Consider the following 20340-nt stretch of genomic DNA (forward strand, 5'->3'; position numbering starts at 1 on the left):
TGGTCACAAGCATTTCAGTTAAGGGGTACTCAACCTGTATAACCTCTAAGGACATATGCATGTGGTTTTAACATTTCAAAAGACCAATGAAAATATAACTTACTAAAGGGAGATAACCTAAGTTAGATATGATAACTTAAGTATCTAATTTCTTTTCTTCTATGTAAAGCTCTTGACCAGTAGCGGGGAAAATACCTTCATTCTAAAAGACTATTGCAATATGTTTAGAGCATGCAAACTGGTTGTTTAATTTCCTTGACACTATAGATAAGGAAAGAAATTGAGGAAGAAAATAAGATTTACTATAATAATCATTATATTTAAGAAATATGTAGAAGTGTTAAAGAGTATCAGTGAAAAATTATTTCTCAAACGTTGCCATTTGGGAATAAAAGACAGATTTCTGAATCTGTTATTATTTCTTTTTCTTGTTCCACAGAGTGAGCGTTTACAGTCTGACCTAGTGGTATGCATTGTAATTGGTGTGCTGTATTTTGCTATTCATGTAAGCACGGTGTTCACAGTATTACAGGTAAAGGAATCATTTTATTCTTTCAGTTGGGGGAAAATAACCTTTGAATTCATTTCTGATTTTGATTATAATGTTTGTCAATAGCACTGAAATATATGACTTTTCATTTGGTTTTAACATATATTTATTTTCTCATGCCTTTTCTGGGTCATGGCTTTAAGTAATCCCCAACTTAGGATCTTTTATGATATTGCAATCTTCTGAGGTTTGTTGTTTATAGGATTCAGTTCCTTTCCAGGTAGTTCTCCCCATAGCAGGCCTGAGTGTCCTCATGAAATGGGAACTGGTTTCCCCTGGAACAATGATCCTAGAGAAAGAAAGTCCAAGACAGAAGCTGTGCTTTTATAACCTTATATTGGAAATGACACATTGGTACTTGTGCCATATTCTATTGGTCACATAGACAAACCCTGGTATAATGTGGGAAGGATCCAGGGAACCAGGATCATGGGGACCATTTTGGAGGCTGACTACCACAGTCCACTCTCTAGCATCCATGACTTGCATCCCTCCCATATGCAAGATGCCCTTATTATCTTCTAAAAAACCCCAAAGTCGGGGGTGGGGTTATGGCTCAGCAATAGAGCGCTTGCCTCACACGTGCAAGGCCCTGGGTTCGATCCTCAGCACCACATAAAAATAAATAAATAAAATAAAGTTTAAAAAAAACCCGAAGTTTTATTTCTAGATAGCTGGAAAACCTAGAACCTTATTATCTAATCAGGCTCAGATATGGAAGAGACTCCTCAAGAATTCCTTAAGGATAGTTCCTTCTACCTGTGGGCCACGTCATTACCATAGTTACTGTAGATCTATATTTCCTTCTACCTGAAAGATTTACTAGAACATTTCTTATAGTATGAATCTGTAAATTCTTTCAGCCTTTGTATTTCTGAGAAAGTTCTTATCTTACCATTGGTTTTGAAAGATACTTTACTATGTGTAAAATTCTAAGAAGGCAGGTTTTTTTCTTTCAGTATTTAAAGATGTTGTTCCATTGCTTCTGGCTTCCATTGCTTCTGATTTGAAAGCTGCTGTTACCTTTATTTAATTTTTTTTGGTAATGGGATTGAACCCAGAGGTGCTTTACCACTAAATCACATCTCCATCCCTTTTATTTTTATTTTGAGACAGGGTCTTACTAAGTTGCTTAGGGCCTTGCTTAGTTGCTGAGGCTGGCCTCAAACCTGTGATTTTCCTATCTCAGCCTCCAGAGTCCTTGGGATTATAATAGTCTTGTGCCACTATGCTCACAAGTTATCCTTATCTTTATTCCTCTGTAGATGACCTTTTTCCCTCCTCTATTTCTTGTAAGATTTTCTTTTATCATTAGTTTTGAGTCATTGGATTATGGTGTGCCTTCATGTAGATTTCCTCATGTTTTTGTGTTTGGGGTTTAAACTTTTCATTAAATTTGGAAAATTTTAGCCTTCATTATTTCAGATGTTTTTGCCGTTCTTCTCCTCCTGCCTTTCCCAGCTTGCCGCTTCCTCCACCCTGTCTTCACACTGCTTCATGAACTCCAAATATGTACAGCTTTGCCTTCCGAGAATATTTCAGTTATCAGATGCTCTATTCATTTTCATCCTTTTTTTCCCCTGTGTTTAATTTTAAACGGTGTCATTGATAGGTCTTTAAATTCACTAATCTTTTTTTCTGTGTATGTGTAATCTGTCATTAATCCCACTTTTTAAATCTCAGAATTATAATTTTTTATAATTTATCATTTTTAATCTCTAGAAGTTTATTTAGGTCATTTTAAAAAATATGTCTCCCTGGGCTGGGGTTGTAGCTTAGTAGTAGAGCACTTGCCTAGCATGTGTGAGGCAGAAGGTTCGATTCTTAGCACTACATAAAAATAAATTTAAAGAAAGGTATTGTGTACATCTAAAAAAATTTAAAAAATAAAATACCAAAGCTTTTCTATGTCAAATAAAAATCAGAAATGTCCACCTTCCTTACTTGACTTTTTGAACATAAAATATTCTGTTACAACTCTTAATGTCCTTGTCTACTAATTCTAACATCTATATCACAGTTTAGTTCTTATTAACTGATTTTCTTACCCTCTCTAGGGGTCATAGTTTTCTGAGTCTGTGCATACTCAGTAATTTTTGATTGAATGTCATACTATAAATATTACATTTAGGTGTCAGATAATTTTGTATTTCCAGAAATATTCTTGAACTTTTTTCTGGAATACTGTTAAGCACTTTTTAACAGTCTGAACCTTTCAGGCCTTAATTTTAATGTTTCTGAGGTAGGACTAGGGCCTCATGTGTACCAGAGCTGGTATTCCCCACTACTGAGGAGAATATCCTTTTGAGGTCTCTTCTCGGTGCTCTGTGAATCTTTAGCTCTTTCAGTCTGGCTTGTGAGAGCAGGTACTCTCCTGCCCTATCTGAGTGCTAGGTAATATCTCCACTCCCTTTGTGAGCTTCTTTTCCTGCCCTTGTGTAGTTTCCTCACTTGCATGCAGTGGTATTTTCCTGAATATTCCAAGGGAACCCTCTGCAGATCTCCAGAGTTCTCCCTCTAGGTGGCTTTCTCTCACTGTCTCTTCTGGTGAAGTCTAGCCACCTGATCTTTCTAAACTTTAGAGTTCCACATCCTTATCTCACAGTGTGCTTGGCTTTTCTTGGGTTCCCCTCCCTGTGGGACAACCTGGAGACCCAGGGTAGGAAGCTGGAGCATTCATGCTCACCTCCTTTATTCCCTTCCTTCAGGGTTCAGGCTTATTTCCTGTGTCTCATCTGTCACAGACCATTGGGTCATATGTTTTATTCAGTCTGATAGTTTAATATGATTGTTTAATATAGAAGCAAAGACATAATTATTTAATTTTATTTAATATTTCAAACATTATAATCAAACTATTAGTCTGTGACCACTTCCAAACAAATACGGTTCAGTGGGTCATCAAGGTGCAAATGGAGGCTCCTTCACATCCAAGTGGTTCCAGAATGTCTAAATGTGACTTACATAGAATATTTGAAGAGAGAATACTCAATTCCCTCTTTTGTACATAGAATTCAAATAATATACAGTGTGAAGGAACAAATAAAGTGGAATACTTTTTTTTTTTCTGCTCTGCTCTCAGACTCAGTTTTACTCCGTTTATATCCTTTATCTCTGCTAGTTAAAACAACTTGATTACATTGCTCTGAAATTGTATATAACATTTTTGGGAGCAGGAAGCAGTACAACTCCAATCACACTCAGTAGTGTGAGACACCAAAGGAAGTAGTTTACACATTTAAAATACCTGTAACATAAGAACAGTCATTATCTTTCATGGCTTGATTTTAATGAGCTTTATGTTTCATGCTACATAACTTAGAAATGTAACTATGATAAATGTTTAGTTCTTAGGTTCTAAAACTGACTTTGCTGTTCTCTATTATCAAATGGAAAATTGCACCCCCAGTTGAGAGGTTCCAAAGTGAGTCTTAAAGTCACTCCTAATTTTCTCAACTCTTTTTCTTTTAAAGCCTGCTCTCAAGTTTGTGTTATATGCATTGGTTGGCTTTGTGGGTTTTGTAACCCACTATGTGCTGCCTCAAGTTAGGAAACAGCTACCATGGCATTGTTTCTCTCATCCTCTGCTGAAGACCGAAGAGTACAATCAGTATGAAGTTCGAAGTAAGTATTTCCTTAATATTTTTTTTTTATTAATACTAAGGTTGTGTTCTTTTTACTAGGCTGATAGATGACTAAGTATGTATCATTGGAAAACAGCTTGGCTATGCTTCTTGTCCTTAAATTTGAACCTATTAATGAATTAGATCTTTTTCAGGATGATGGTTTTCTTTTTGTTTGAGTGTTTGTTTTTGTTTTTTGGTTTTTTTTTTTTTTTTTTTTTTGGTAGTGGGGAATTGAAAAGGTCTTTGTTGTTATTTCTGCCAGTGACACTAGGTCCTACCAGAGTTTAAAAAACCAAACAAACAAACATTTTTTAATTGCTGTTTTTAGTTCAGAATTTGGGATAAACTATAAAATGACTCAAAAAGAGACATAAGGCCTGTATGGCAAGCTGTTGCTTCATTTTTCTTTCCTTTGTAAATATTCACTTCTTTTTCATTGGCCCCATGACCAGTGTTATGCTATACTTCCTCATTTTAGAGAAATAAATGTTCATATCTAAGCCATTTATTATTGTACTAGTGATGAAATAAACCAAAATTTTCTTCACAGACTTTTCTTTCAATTATGAAATTGCTATAAAAGGAGAAATAAACCTCTCCGTCATTTGAAGATGCATTAACATTTTTAGAAAATTCTGAAGCCTTTGAAAACTTTCTGTAAAAAACTTGACTTTAGGGCTGGGATTGTAGCTCAGTGGTAGAGCCTCACACACTTCATGTGTTAGGCCCTGGGGTTTGATCCTCAGCGCCACATAAAAATAAATAAATAAAAGTATTGTGTCCATCTACAACTAAAAGGAAAAAATAAAAAATAAAACTTGACTTTATATTCTCAAAGCAAATTTCCTGGGCCTTTTAGTGAAATTGATTGAAGCATGATGCCACTTTAACCTTCATCACCAGTTGGATCTGCAGGCGATAATACAACACTAATATGTAGATTGCATTAGCAGCACTGTGAGGACCTTTTACAAAATATGTGCTCTTTAAATAAGGGTTAACAATATGAAATTATTAGAATCAGTACTCACTCGTTCCCTGCATCATGGAAGTAACTCAGAATGAGATTTTTTTTTAATTAGCATTGCTTTTATACATAAATGACAGCAAATATATCTAATTTGTTTTAAAAAAGCACTTTTAATTAAATGCTTAATTGACCATATTGTTTATTTCTAACTTAAAAGTCTGAATTTTTTATAAATTTTGCATCAACCTGATGATTTTGAATTTTTGAAAGTACTAAATAGTAGTGAAATCATTTTTTTCTCCTACTGATTTTAGCAATTGAAAGAAAAATTATATTCATTAGAGAACTTATTAAAAGCCTGGAAATTGAGGCTGGGGCTCTGGCTCAGAGGTAGAGTGCTTGCTTACCATGCGTGAGGCACTGGGTTCAATCCTCAGCACCACATAAGTATAAAATAAAGATATTGTGTCCACGTATAACTAAAAAATAAATATTAAAAAAAAAGAAGCCTGGAAATATTGCTCTCAGGTAGCTGAAGAATTATGTATTAAATCTTGGATGTTATTCAAGATAGTTTATTGGAAATGAATGTTACTCTTATGAAGTATATGAATTCAAATAATAAATTCTCATAGGTTCTGAGATATTATAATTATATATATGTGTATATGTCTATATCTTAATATTTTAAAAATAAATAATAGATATTTATTTGGGGACTTGGGGCAGCCTAATAACATTCAGTAACCTTTTCTCTTTGAGATGTAGCAAAAAGTGAGAAAAAGTTAGTTAAAAACAGGTTTTAAGAATTAAAATTTAAGCCAGGCACAATGTAATCCCAGCAACTCGGGAGGCTGAGGCAGGAGGATCATTAGTTCAAAAGCCAGCCTCAGCAATAGTGAGGCGCTGAGCAATTTGATGAGTCCCTGTCTCCAAATAAAAATCAGAAATGGGCTGGGGATGTGACTTAGTGGTTGAGTGCCCCTGAGTTCAATTCCTGGTACCAAAAAAAAAAAAAAGAAAGAAAGAAAGAAAAAGAAAAAGAAAAAAAAAGAGAAAGAAAGAAAAAAAGAATTAAAGTTTAAAATGAAATTCATTTAAATATGTCATTTCCAAATAGCACGTTGGTAAGTATTTCACAATTAATCAGAGTTGACAATGATTAAAATACTAGATTTTTACATTTTTATTTAAAGTGTAGAGCTAATTTGATTTGTGAGAGTTTCCTTTCTTGTCACATTGCCAGACTACTTTATACATTGGATGACACATGATCTTCTTGACTTACATTGCCTTGTTAGATGCAGCTACTATGATGTGGTTTGAAAAACTTCATGTGTGGCTTCTTTTTGTTGAGAAGAATATTATCTATCCACTGATTGTTCTCAATGAACTTAGTAGTAGTGCAGAGACAATTGCCAGTCCAAAGAAACTGGATACAGAGTAAGTACAATAATCTTCTAGTCTAAGTCTGACTCTTGGGGACTGTTTCTAACAACAGTATTACAATACAGTGTCTTTGGTTGTTGATCAAGGTCCAGATATCCATCGAGTGTCTCTGTGGTAATTGGCATTGTAAGGTGAAAAATTCAGGTGAAATTTTGTCTTTCACTTCCCTTTTTGAAACATCTACTGTTGTTCTTAGCAAATTCACTACTACAAACATCTCATTGTCAACTGATATTTTATGAGAGGACATTTATTAAGGTTAATTTTTAATATTAGATGACAGGTCTGGGGGATGGCTGGTTTTGTGTACTGTGTAAGTTGTACCATATAGATGGTCAGTTGCCTTTTTGGTTATCCCATGGCCTATCCCCTACTGTAGATACATGTTTTGGAGTAAGCATTATGTTTTTTATGTGCTAAATGTAATTGACATTACAGTGATAGAAATACTGTGAAATTAGAGAACCAGATGACAGAATTACAATACTACCCATTTTTTAAAAACGTGCTTAGACTCATAGAGGATTAGAATTATAATAATACTGTTGAAAGAGAATATCATACTAATTGGATCCTTTCAAGATGTGATTTGCATTGTATATAAATAATTTTTGCAAGTTTAAATTTGATCTCTATATTGTAAGCCTAGTAAATTGGTCATTTTTCTAAAATTAGCGAAAGCTCCAGTGTGATCAGCCATGAGTTGATGGGTTGTGCCTTTTTTATGTTACAGATTAGGTGCTTTAATGATCACCATTGCTGGCTTGAAGTTGCTGCGATCCTCTTTTAGCAGCCCTACGTATCAGTATGTCACAGTCATCTTTACTGTACTCTTTTTCAAATTTGACTATGAAGCTTTTTCAGAGACCATGCTATTGGATCTCTTCTTCATGTCCATACTGTTCAGCAAGGTAATTTATCACTGAAAGGAATGTCTCTGCCTGCAAAAACTATCCCTCTAAGTAATACACTACTTTGTGAAGATTATACATATATTTCACTGATTTGTTGTCTTTCAATTAATATCTCTTGTCAGTTTACTTAGAGCATATTAGAATCCCTAAGCAATGCTAGTCATAGTGATTCATAAAAGGTATATTTTTTGCTATAATTAGGAAGATAAAATTAAGTTATATAGAGAAACATTATGTAGGATCTTCTAAAGCAGAGTGTGGTTTTGAATAATTTTAGAAAGATAAGTGGTAATAGTTGAATTTGGGTGACTGGATAGATAGAGGGAATAAATTCTAGTGAAGAATAACCTGCTAACTGAATGAAGACAGTAAGGCCATATGGGAGCAACCAGAAATTAACTTGACAGAATACTCTGAAACTTACAGAATGCTTCTAAAATTCATTATTTTCCTTCAGATAAGTGTTCTTATGCCCTTTATAAATGAGATGACAAAATCCAGATCTTCTGCCTCTTAAAGCAAGGATGTTTCTACTGAAACATACTACCTTTCTCAAATAGGTTGTATAGTCAGATTGTTTGTAAATTAAATAGTTAATTAGATTTTATGGTAACACTGACCACATACAAAGGACTTTGACATATATTATCCCATTTGATAGGTAACAGAGAGCTGAAGCAAATGAACAGCTACAAAATACAGTGAAAGTCCAATTTTAGGCAAGTTAGCCTGGTCAGCCACATTTGGGATGAAATGGGAAAGAGAACCTGAAGGTATGGAGAACAGTTTAAGAGTGTGACAGTGATTCAGATGTGACGGAGGTCTGACCTAGGATGGAACAGTGAAAATGGAAAGCAATTAATTCAAACAAGGTTTTAGTGGTAGTCATATTCAATATTATGATAAATACCCTTTAAACTATTTCAGTAATACATTTGTTTAATCACTGATTTATATGCATTTTAATCATTTATTTCCTCTTGTCAGCATGACTATTAACCAAAAGACAAAACCAAAAAGTGAATCCGAGAATTGTTTATATAAAGAAGCATGTGGTTTCCCAGAAACTGTGATACTGTGATTGAAAATTGTGTTGTGTCTTATACTAGTTGGAAATAAGTGAAAGCTGAAGTAAAACATAACCTAAGCAATATATGAACTACAGCTGGTACACTTAACTCTACATTAGTTTGGATTTTCTTAATCCTTTCATTTGATCCTACATTTGAAAATCCTTTTATTTTCAAATATTCTGGGGGGGGGGGAAACGTACCTTTTCTCAGAAGTATTCTAGATACATAGGCTATTAATTATTGAAAAAAAGCAGAGAAAGCTCTGCTCTTAAGGAGTTTGCCTTTTGTATGTCACTAGAAAGAACAGTGATAATAAGCAAGTAATATTTAAGAGATCTCTTTAGATATATTTTTATTCTAAGATATCATCGATTTAATAAACCTTTTAATTAAATGTAGACAAAAATGTTATTATCCACCCACTACACACCTATTTGAGTACAGTCTGCTTCACATTTAGTTTTCCCAAGTTACTCCTTTTAAGTAGTTCTAAAGACATCATGATAATATACATGTTTCTTCTACTTCATGTGGTCCTTTTCACATTAGTACTAGGATTATTAGCATGATTTTGACTCATGGCTAAAAATACTGGGATTCATCTGTATTTCTGATGGGGTTGAAATTGTAATTTTTTTCAGTTGATTGATTTTTCAGTGTTGGGAATTGAACCCAGGGCCTCACACATGCAAGCGAAGCCCTCTACCATTGTGCTATATCCCCCAGCCCTGATTTTTTTTTAAATTGGAAGTCAAAACAAGTAATTTGTAAATCAACTTAAGTACTTTAATAAGAGATGAGATGTTTGTGTCTAATCATGTCACCAAATTAGTCAAAATTTTTGCTTTTTAAGATTCTTGTGATCTATTTCAAGAGTTAGGTTTTGTATTGCCTGATGTGCAGAGACTGACTTGGACAAACACAGTATCCCTGTTTCAGGGTTGAAGATTGTTCAACAAAAATAACAGATTCAAAGTTAAATGACTAAAATGTGTATTATGTTTCCATTGACAACAATTGAAATTATGAACAAATGTCAGGTATATGCAACAAAATTCCTATGCAAACAGGCAGTGACAGCTGTATACAATTGGTATTTTCACACTCCTTTTGACATTGCCTTTGAAACATACTCGGTTTCCAGAACACTAAAATTTGAGGAAAATGTATTTTAGAATAAAATGTTTTACTTAAGCATTACAGATATCTAGATATATTTTTCCCCCCAAGGATTGTTATTTTGCTTCTTGCTACCTTTCTTCATTTTGCTTGTAAAAGTAGTAATATGACAGGCCAATAGAGGGCATAGAACTTTTTAAATTAATGAAACACAAATCCACAAGTCAGCTAGCCATCTTTGCTTAAAAAAAAATGATATTTTTATTTAAAAATAAGTTCAGCATTTTGGCAATAATGAATCTTTTCCTGTTATGCAAATGGCAGATAATTTCAGTGCAGTTTCTCTAGTAGGAAGAAAATATATTTCATAGGACTTTCATTTTCTAATTAAAATATCTGATTAAGTTTTTTGCTGATGGGTTTTCTTTTTCTCCTACAGCTTTGGGAACTCCTCTATAAGTTGCAGTTCGTATATACCTACATCGCCCCGTGGCAGATTACATGGGGTTCTGCTTTCCATGCGTTTGCTCAGCCCTTTGCAGTGCCTCGTATCCTTCAAATTAAAATTATGAGAATGGATAGTCATATCCCTGATGAGAATGTTGATTTAGAAGCAAAACCTTTCATAGGCATAGAATATAGGTTACTATATGTAAATTATGAAACACTCATTCTTTTTAGTTCTGATCTATCCTGATTTAGATTGTTTAACTTATATTAACATGTGTGGCCCACAGATCATCTAAACATGAGAAAAAGTTTTGTAGTTAAATAATGCTAACTTAAAATTCCATATTTTAAATATAAATTAATATGAATGTTATTAAAATCTAAAAATAAAAAATATTTTAATGTACACAGAATGTTTAGAAATATTTTTAATAAACAAAACACTTTTGCGATTATAATTGAACTGTCTGAAATTTTGTATTCTCTTCATTTCTTAAAAATATTTTCTAAATAATAACAAGGTTAATGATACAAGTTATGTTAAAAGGCAGACTTTGATACTTTTAAGGAAAATTAAACCTGAGCATTTCTTTCTAAATTGATACATGGACTTTTACCAAATATGTATTAGCAAATATTTATTTGGCTCCCTTCAAAGTATCAGATCAATTCATGTTTTCCTTGTTTTGTTTTTCTGTTGATATGCCCTTGTGGTGTCCAGTGACATCCTCTTTTGTATTTATATTGTGAACTTTATTTCTCTAATCGCTGTAATCTAAATGTGTTTGTGAATTTTTTTTTCTTTGTTCTTCATGTCTGTGTGTATGCATGCTCAAATGAATCTTAAGTTCCTTAACCACTTTTCCCATAGATTCAGCCATGTTGTTTATTCAGGCTGCTGTATCAGCTTTCTTCTCTACTCCACTAAACCCTTTTCTAGGAAGTGCAATATTTATCACTTCTTATGTTCGGCCTGTGAAATTCTGGGAGAGAGATTATAAGTGAGTAAACTAAAATGCTTAAAAGACAATTTTTTTAATAAGGAAAAACTATTGACAGCATTATTAGCATAAGTTATTTGTGGTTCATAATTGTGAATTTTTTGAGAGGGAGGGTACTGAGGATTGAACCAGGGACACTCTATCCCTGAGCTACATGTTGAAATAGTTTTGCTAAAAATTTATAAATATTTTTAAAATATGAAGATTATGTGATAGAATTGAGGGAAATCACTGTATCTCTTTTTTCTACTCATGAGATTTTTAAAAACATAATTTTAATTTAAGTATACTCATTTTTGCATCCTTTTTTCTTTCAGTGACATTTCTTAAACTTATTCCTCATTAATAATACTCTGAACCTTTATGCTACCTAATATTATAATGAATTACCTCATAGTTTTCTTAGCAGTAGCTGACTATTTGAGATCTAATTTTTTTAGTGGTGGCAGTAGGGTTGGGGGAGGTACTGGTGATTGAACCCAGAAGCACTTTACCCCTGAGCTATATCCCCAGCCTTTTTATTTTTTATTTTGAGACAGAATCTTGTTAAGTTGCTTAGAGCCTCTTTAAGTGATACTACCTTTGAACTTGTGATCCTCCTGCCTCAGCCTTCTGAGTCACTAGTTATAAGTATATGCTACTGTGCCCAGTGAGATCCAAATTTTTATGTTATCTCTGCTTTTTCATGAAGGAAAAGTTTTTAATGACCATTTTTGTACATAAAGTAGGTTTAGTTCCTTCGAAAGAGCTTATGCAAATTTATGATTCTGTTGGCCATCTCCACGAATGTTTTTTTTCCCTACATTTTCACACATTGGCATTTTTGCTGGGGAAAAATTGTGGTCTCATCTTTGAAACAGTGAATTGGCTTGTGGGTTTGAAATTTTGATTGCAGTTCCTTACCTAAAACCACACATAGTATTTCTCATTTTGGCAAATTTCACGGTTATTTGTATCCTATTCTGGACCAACTTCCAACCCAAAGTCATATCCTGTGATAGCAGTTATTTAAGTATTTTGGTCTCAGAATCCCTTAGTAATCTTAAAAATTGTTGAAAATTCCATAGGTTTAAGAATAACTATATTTTCCCACCAACCAAAAACAAATTGGAAGAATTCATTGTTTTTCAGCACTGCAAATCTTTTAATATCTGGCTTGTTAACAAACAGATGAATTCTTTTATCTGCTTCTGTAGTCATTCTGTTGTTGTTATGCAATTTTGCTTGAAATATATGAAGAAAATTTGGCCTCACTCAGGTAGTTGAAAGAGGAGTATTTCCATAGACATTTAAAGCAATTGTGGATATTTTTTCCTTGATCCTTCACTAAAACTCAACAAATGGTAGACTCTTAAAAGTAAGCACAGTGTGGAATTTAAATTGTATCTGTATTTTTGGAATTCTGTAACATCAATATTTATGTATCTATCTTGTATTTTGAATGAATCTTTTTATTACGCATGTATTATAACATATTATTCACTTAGAAAAATATTGTTTTACTGAGTAAAAGACATCTTCTAAATGTTGACACAGTTCTTTATGTAGTGCTTAAAAAATATATTCATTAATATTACTACCAATGTCAAAAGAAATAATAAAGTATTGGGAAGCCATCAGGCTCATGGTGATGGATACAAGGTTTTTCCACATTGTAAAATTTTGCTTGAATTTTGTCAATGTGAACAGATATTACCAGTTGTTTTCCTTGAAATGACAGATTCATTTTCTTTGTTGTTGAGAAATGTTTATTAAATAACCCATATGAATAATTTTCAATTTCCTCAACAGCTGTTCAAGTAAAAATGGTGTGTGTGTGTGTGTGTGTGTGTGTGTGTGTGTGTGTGTTCTTTTTTTTTTTTTTTAAGTTGCTAGCTTGGCTTATAATTCTAATGATTGCACACATGCTTTCCCTCAGGACAGCCATTCAGAATGCAGAAGTGCTTTCTCTGTATTTTCTCAGAGAACATTAAAGAGGCCATACTAAGGAACTGAGATATAATAAAATTCACATTTTTACGGCCTTATTAGGGAATATTTTAAGTGAAACTGTCCATTTGTTGTTTTTTTTTTTTTTTTTTTTTGTGCATGTATGGCAGTGAGGGATAGTACTGTTTGGTGTTGCTGCCTTGATTTGTGTTCAAACATCAGCTGTTTTACCCACTGTGCTTCTGCACTTTCAGTGCAGTTGTCAAACCAGGGGAAAGGGGCCAATAACAGCTCAGCATCATTAAAAGAATAGTTTTGTGTTTTTATATTTTTTTTTTGTAGTTGGTAGATGGACACAATACCTTTATTTTATTTATTTATCTTTATGTGGTGCTGAGGATTGAACCCAGGGCCTTACACATGCTAGGCAAGCACGCTACCACTGAGCAACACCCCCAACCCTAGAAGAATAGTTTTGATCTGGAAAAGTCCTTGAAAAAATCCTGGTTTCACAGTCTACATTTTTGGAACAACCGTTCTAAAGACTAGACACAATACCACTGAGCTTTAATAGGTATGCCTTCCCCTTGCAAAGAATGTTTTATGTACTGTGAATTTCTGAGAACTATAAGCAGCCTGCATTTTTTCATTCTGGTCTCTTACCCCTCCCCGCACTGTACCACCCCTGTATGTCTTTTTACACACTCTGCAGTTACATCTGCTAGGGGAGAAAAACCTGCTATGTTTATGTGTGGTAAAGGTTAAAAGACTGTCTGTAAAATTGTGCTGCCAGCTAGGAATGTAGCTTAGTGGTAGAGTATTTACCCACCATGCATGAGACGGGCTCGAGCCCCAGAACTACAAAAAGCAAACAAAGTGTGCTGCCAAGGAATTTATCAATATATTAGGAACAGAGATTTTCCTAAAGCAATATTATTTGATCTGGATCCTATAGTTCCCTCCTTGTGTTTCCTTTGGTTTCCGTTTTGGGTTTTGCAGTACTGGGGATTGAACTCGGGAATGCTCTACCACTGAGCTATAAACCCAACCCTTTATGTTTTGTATTTTAAGACAGGATCTCAGTTGCCCAGGCTGTCCTTAAATTTGTTGATCCTCTTGCCTCAGCTTCCCAAGTTGCTTGGTTTATAGGCATGCCACTGTGTTCAGTTCCCTTACTCTTATTAATTTTTTTTAAGTGTAAAGAAATTAAATGTGTTTTATTTTGTCCTCTTTAGCACAAAACGAGTAGATCATTCAAATACCAGATTGGCTTCCCAGCTTGATAGAAATCCAGGTAATAACTCTATTTGTGAGTAAGGCCTTACATTAAAGATTTTATTTGTCATGTGTATGTAATATGTAACTATACATTTATTTTTGTTAGAATTCTTTGAGTTTCAACTAGTCATTTTTAAAATAATATCATTTGCTTTGTTTTACTTTAGCAAAGTATAGTATATATGAATTAGAGTATCTCCAATTGGTATGGTTATCTTTTTTTTTTTTAAATGAGATAGGTTCTTAATCTGTTACCCAGGCTGTCTTAAATTTGTGATCCTCTGGCCACCAGAGCAGCTGAAATTACAGGCATATGCTACTATACCTGGCTTATACCTATCCTTAATAAAATGCATTTAAAGAATGTTGATGGGAAATTTTGAAACACCATTGAAAGGTTATTCTTACATAGATTAAAAAGTAGAAAGCATTTAAAGTAAAATTGGTCAAGTGTGTTGAAGGATATACAGCACATTTCATTAATATGTTGGCTTCTACCCGTCCCTGAATTCATAAGTAAATGTTAATGTAATGTTAGTTTTTTATGTATCGAGTTGTCATCTATGAGGGACCAAATAACCACTTAGGATATGGCTTGAATGGGTGGCACTTTGGTGGCATTACCATTATTTAAAATCTGGTTCTTAGTTTTATTATTTGGGAAACATGATTTTATCGGGCTCTCCAATAGTAATCTGCCAGAGAAAATGAATTTCCCTGTCACAGTTGTGAAGGACTAACAAACAGCCAGAACCTAAGTGTGTTAAAGAGACATTACTCTCAAATAGACTGAAATATTTGTATCTATTTGACTTATAAGTTTCCTTGAAAATACTATATGCATCTGAAAAACCAAACTATAAGGATCTAATTGTTTTTTTTTAAAGAGAGAGAGAGAAGAGAGAATTTTTTTAAATATTTTTTTTTCAGTTTTCGGTGGACACAACATCTTTATGTGGACACACATCTTTTTATGTGGTGCTGAGGATCGAACCCAGCGCCCCGCACATGCCAGGCAAGCGTGTTACTGCTTGAGCCACATCCCCAGCTCTCTAATTGGTTTTTTAATTTTAATACTTGATTAAGGAATACTAGCTGTTTGATATTAATGACTGTTACCATCACATTCTGGTAGAGAAAAGAACCATCTCAAGTCTAGTGGATACTATAAGGGGCTGGAATTGTCCTGATGCTTCCCACAGGACAAAATCACTTTTGTATTGGGCATGCATAGAGTTAGATACAATCATTTTACTGCCATTAGAACCTAGGGTTCCCCTTTCATTATTTTAATATTTAGTTTGAGTTTAAAGTAATTACTAAGGTTTGACGTTTTGCCATTCTCTAGTACTGTCCTTTGGGGTACCCACTTACAGGGTGTTGCTTTTGATGGGTTACTTCTAGAGGAGGCCATCTCATTCATGCTGTTTTATACTAATGTTTTTCTTACAGGAGAACCCTAATGTACTATTTGTAGGTTCTTTTTTTCTACATTTGCATGTACAGTTTATTTTTGCTAAATATCAAACATCTTGATATTCAGGATCTTTTTGACTAACTTCTCTTTGTTCGGACTGTCTTGATCAAGTCTTATATATTTTACCCACTTCCTTTACCAAATAATCTTTTTGTTCTCCTTCTGAATATTTTCTTTTTCATTTATCTGTATAGTTTTAATTTTAAGGCACATGTCATTGAATAGCAGTAACTGTACATGAATTATAAGTAATGGACTGTTAAAAAGGTGGAAAAGTTTTTAGATTGTATCTAATCAAATTCCCACATTACATGGATGGGAACCCTAGGAGAAGTTATGTAACCTCTCTCAATTCTGAAACCTCGCTCATTATCCTGTTTCATTTTTATGTAGAAATTGTAAGGGTATGAGTATTATTTATCTATTCAAGTAAATATAAATACAACCTGAGCTGGAAGTTAGTATTGATATTTTTAACAATCTCATTTGTCAGTGTGAAAGGGACTAAGGTAAAATCTAACATTTTGGTTTTTTGTTTAATCCCTTCTTGTAGGATCAGATGACAATAATCTGAATTCCATCTTCTATGAACATTTAACCAGATCCCTGCAACACAGCCTCTGTGGTGATTTGTTACTGGGACGGTGGGGAAACTACAGTACTGGGGATTGTTTCATCCTTGCCTCTGACTATCTCAATGCATTAGTACACCTTATAGAAATAGGCAATGGTCTCGTCACTTTCCAGCTGCGGGGCCTGGAATTCAGAGGTAGGACATTCATTCATCTTTTATTTTTATACTGTACTTCTTTTCAACAGCATCTAAATTTTGTGTGTTTATATCTCAAATTGAAAGTGTTCATAAAATTAGATTTTTGGGATTATGGAATGAGAAAAGTTGTCAAAAGATTAATTATTAGCCCCTCGCCCAATTTCAGAGTCACTAGAGAGTAATTTTTTGGTATTGCATTATATGTGAATGTAGTAGTATTAGTATACAATCGACTTATTTACCTGGAGATATTAAACTTCTATTGCTCTTTGCTTGGTCTTTTGCCAGGCCCTTTTGTGATAAATTGCATGTTTGCTCAATGGCTAGTGGCATAGAATGTTGTGTTGTGTGAGACAGAGTGGTTGACTGAGTGATGTTCATTGAGTCGCCATGCCATTGTCCTCAACAATTTTTTTCAATTAAAAAGTGAAATTCACCTAAAATTAACCACTTAAAATGAAGAAATCACTGGCATTTTGTACATACATTTGCAGTGTTCTGCAACTCCCACCTGTGTCTAGTTCCAAATAAAACCTCATGTCTATGAAGTAGTTACTCCTTATGCCTCTTCCACATGCTCTCCACAGTTTTATTTACTGACAAATGAAACTGTTTCTTCACAGAAACTGGTACATTCAGAAACATATCAGCTTGTTGTTGTCAACTCCTAGAAGTTAAATAACTTCTTTTTTGTTTTGTTAAATAGAGCTAACATTTGTTACACACACTGTGTGCCAGATACTGTTCTGTGCACTTTACCTGTATTAACTCATTTTTTTCCATTTTTTAATAGTTGTACATAATGATGGGATTTATTTTTGCAGTCATACAGGCACACAATATAACAACATAATTTGGCCAATATCACTCCCTAGCAGTTTCCCTCCTCCCCATCTCCTACTCCTTTGTCCCTTTCCTCTGATCTCCCTTTGATTTCTGAGATCTGCCCCCACCTTCCTTTTCCTTTTTCCTCTCTAGCTTCCACATAAGAGCGAAAACATAAGTTTCTTGACCTTCTGAGTTTGACTTATTTCATTTAACATAATGATCTCTAGTTCCATCCATTTTCTTGCAAATGATGTAATTTCATTTTTCATTATGGCTGAGTAAACTTCATTGTGTATATATACTACAGATTCTTTATCCATTTCTCTTTTGATGGACACCTAGACTGATTCCACAGTTTGGCTATTGTGAATTATTCTGCTATAAACATGGTTATACATGTATCACTGTGGTTTTATTACTTTAATTCTTCAGGATAAACACTGAGGAGTGATAAAGCTGGGTTGTATAATGGTTCCATGCCTTATCTTTTAAGGAACCTCCATTCTGATTTCCATAGTGGTTGTATTAATTTACAATCCCACCAACAGTGTAAAAGTGTTCCTTTTTCTCCACATCTTAAGTTGAATAACTTCTTTTTTTATTTAAATAGTTTTAGTTGTAGATGGACACAATACCTTTATTTTATTTACTTATTTTTATATGATGCTGAGGATCGAACCTAGTGCCTTACACATGCCAGTCAAGTGCTCTACCACTGAGCACCAGCCCCAGCCCCCTTAAGTTGAATAACTTCTAAGCATAAAATAGAAACTTCTTTTATAGGAATTTCAAATCCTGTGTTTGAATATCTTTTGGTGTATGGGAACATTTGGACTAAAGAACTTTAGAGAGTTTTTATTCTATCCTAAGAAGTTTTTTGTAGTGTTTTTAGTCTGGAGTAGGAAATAAGAAAACATTTGACTAGGAAGAGAATCAATCAGATCTCTGCCCTAAAGGTTAATTTTTACCTTGCTATTGAATCAGAAAGTTTGTTATGGAGTTCTGTGGTAGAGCAAGTGTTTATCTAGAAACCATTCTGTTTTTGTTTTTATAGTTGTAGATGGATAGAATGCCTTTATTTATTTATTTTTTAGTGGTGCTAAGGATCAAACCAAGTGTCTCGCACATGATAGCCAAGCACTTTGCCACTGAACTACAGCCCTAGCCCTAGAAACTACTCTGTTAACTAGTACTTATACAGTGCTCAAATTGTCATAAATATTGATATTTTTCATTTGTAACCCTTTGTCTCCCCTCTTCTGTTCCTAAAATATTCTCTTCTTGTCAGGTGAATGTTTGATTCTGCCTTTCCATCCCAACCTTGCACCTTTATTCCATTTACTCTGGACCTTAATTCCATCTACCCCCATCCTGTTTAAATGTAATCCAAGTGGACTTATGTAAAAGTCTACACTGTACCCTCAGACTTACTGCTGCTAGAACTTTTAACTTCCTTTAACTTTTGGGACCTGAGGATTTCACCTAGTTTTTTAACTTAATTAAAACAACAACAACAAAATGCATGGGGAGGCTTTTTTCTAGCCTTTACTTTGGTGAAATGGAAGAAGGTCTTTTTATCACTTGGTCTTATCTACTATCGTACTTATCTACTATAATATTGATGATAAATTCATCAAATCAAAAAATGATACAAATTCTCATTTTCCCAACTTTCCCTCTCTGGTACTGAATAGATTGAAATAAGTTTTTGGACAAATGCTTGGCTGTTCAAGCTGTAATTGTTTATCAATCAAAATTCAAGTCAAATTTGAAAACATACTATCCCTTACTATCTAAACACATGGCTAGATTTGGATAGCAAGGATAGCTGTAATTCATTCAGATGTTGTGTTGGTATTTGGGTTTTCTTTTTCTTTTTTTTTAGAGTTGATCATGTCCTTCCTGTGCATGAAAGTTTTCAGTGACTCCTGATACACTTAAATTAAAATTCAAATACTCTAACACATCCTACAATGCTAAATGATTTGGGTTTGCCATTTTCTGCATTCTCACTCTACCCCACTCTCCTCGCCCACTCTAGTCACCTTTCAGTTTCTTAGATGTGTTCAGTTCTTAACTAAGAACTCCTTGTCACCCCACATTTTCTCCCCAGAAAGCCCCATCATCTCCCTTATCCCACCAACCTCCCATCTGGCTAATTCCTTAATTATACTTAGGGATTACCCTACGGGTCACTTTGCAAAGAGCCTTCCTGACCACCTGTCCCACATGATTACATTTCATCTTACCTTGTTTTAATTTTCTTAGTTCTTATCACAGAAATAATTTTATACTTATTTATGTTTATTTGTTTAAAGTTTATTTCTTCTCTAGCCCTGGGGGTTGGTAAACTTTTCCTGTTAGGAGTTACATGGTAAATATTTTAGACTTTCTGCCCTTTCTCTGTTGGATACTCTTTATTGTTGTTTTTAAATAATCTTTAAAAAATACAAAAACAATCCTTAAATTGGATTTGGCCAAGGCTGAAGTTGGCCAAACTTCAGGGGCAGAAATCACATCTGCTTCAATTGTCATTTTGTTTTAGCACTTATCACACACAGCAGTTAGTATCTAATAACTTTGCTAACATTGTAGATTGACTAAAATGCTGTCTTCTCCTTTTCATTCCAGAACTCTTCATGGGTGTGATTATGTTCTTGCTCCTCAAATATTGATGTGATTCTTGGTTATCATTGTTATCCCTTGTCCCACCTACTTCCTTCTACCCCAAATATTATTCTACCCCAAGAGTATTCTCTTGCCAAACAAATATGTGGATCTGTTGAGTGTTTTGGTGTATTTCTGGGGTATGCTCAATTACACAAATTTAATTTTGGTGGTTAATTTTAAGCAGTATTTAACTGAACAGATTTTTTGATAAATTTCCTATAGGTCTTAGTTAAA

The 20340-nt window shown here is 34.0% G+C and overlaps 1 protein-coding gene across 8 annotated transcripts in view; it reads left to right on the plus strand.

Annotated features, from left to right (window-relative positions):
• The window catches only part of Pcnx1 (pecanex 1), a 147729-nt gene that overhangs the window by 101393 nt on the left and 25996 nt on the right, over positions 1 to 20340 (plus strand). For all 8 annotated transcript variants that reach the window (XM_078050438.1, XM_078050440.1, XM_078050441.1 and 5 more), the window contains 8 exons: positions 440 to 532; positions 4024 to 4174; positions 6448 to 6589; positions 7329 to 7506; positions 10141 to 10249; positions 11023 to 11152; positions 14317 to 14375; positions 16390 to 16605. In XM_078050438.1, the coding sequence (XP_077906564.1) occupies positions 440 to 532; positions 4024 to 4174; positions 6448 to 6589; positions 7329 to 7506; positions 10141 to 10249; positions 11023 to 11152; positions 14317 to 14375; positions 16390 to 16605 (1078 nt within the window). The remainder of the gene's footprint in view (positions 1 to 439; positions 533 to 4023; positions 4175 to 6447; positions 6590 to 7328; positions 7507 to 10140; positions 10250 to 11022; positions 11153 to 14316; positions 14376 to 16389; positions 16606 to 20340) is intronic.

This window comes from Ictidomys tridecemlineatus, chromosome 5 (genome assembly GCF_052094955.1).
Source record: "Ictidomys tridecemlineatus isolate mIctTri1 chromosome 5, mIctTri1.hap1, whole genome shotgun sequence".
Taxonomy (NCBI): Eukaryota; Metazoa; Chordata; class Mammalia; order Rodentia; family Sciuridae; genus Ictidomys; species Ictidomys tridecemlineatus.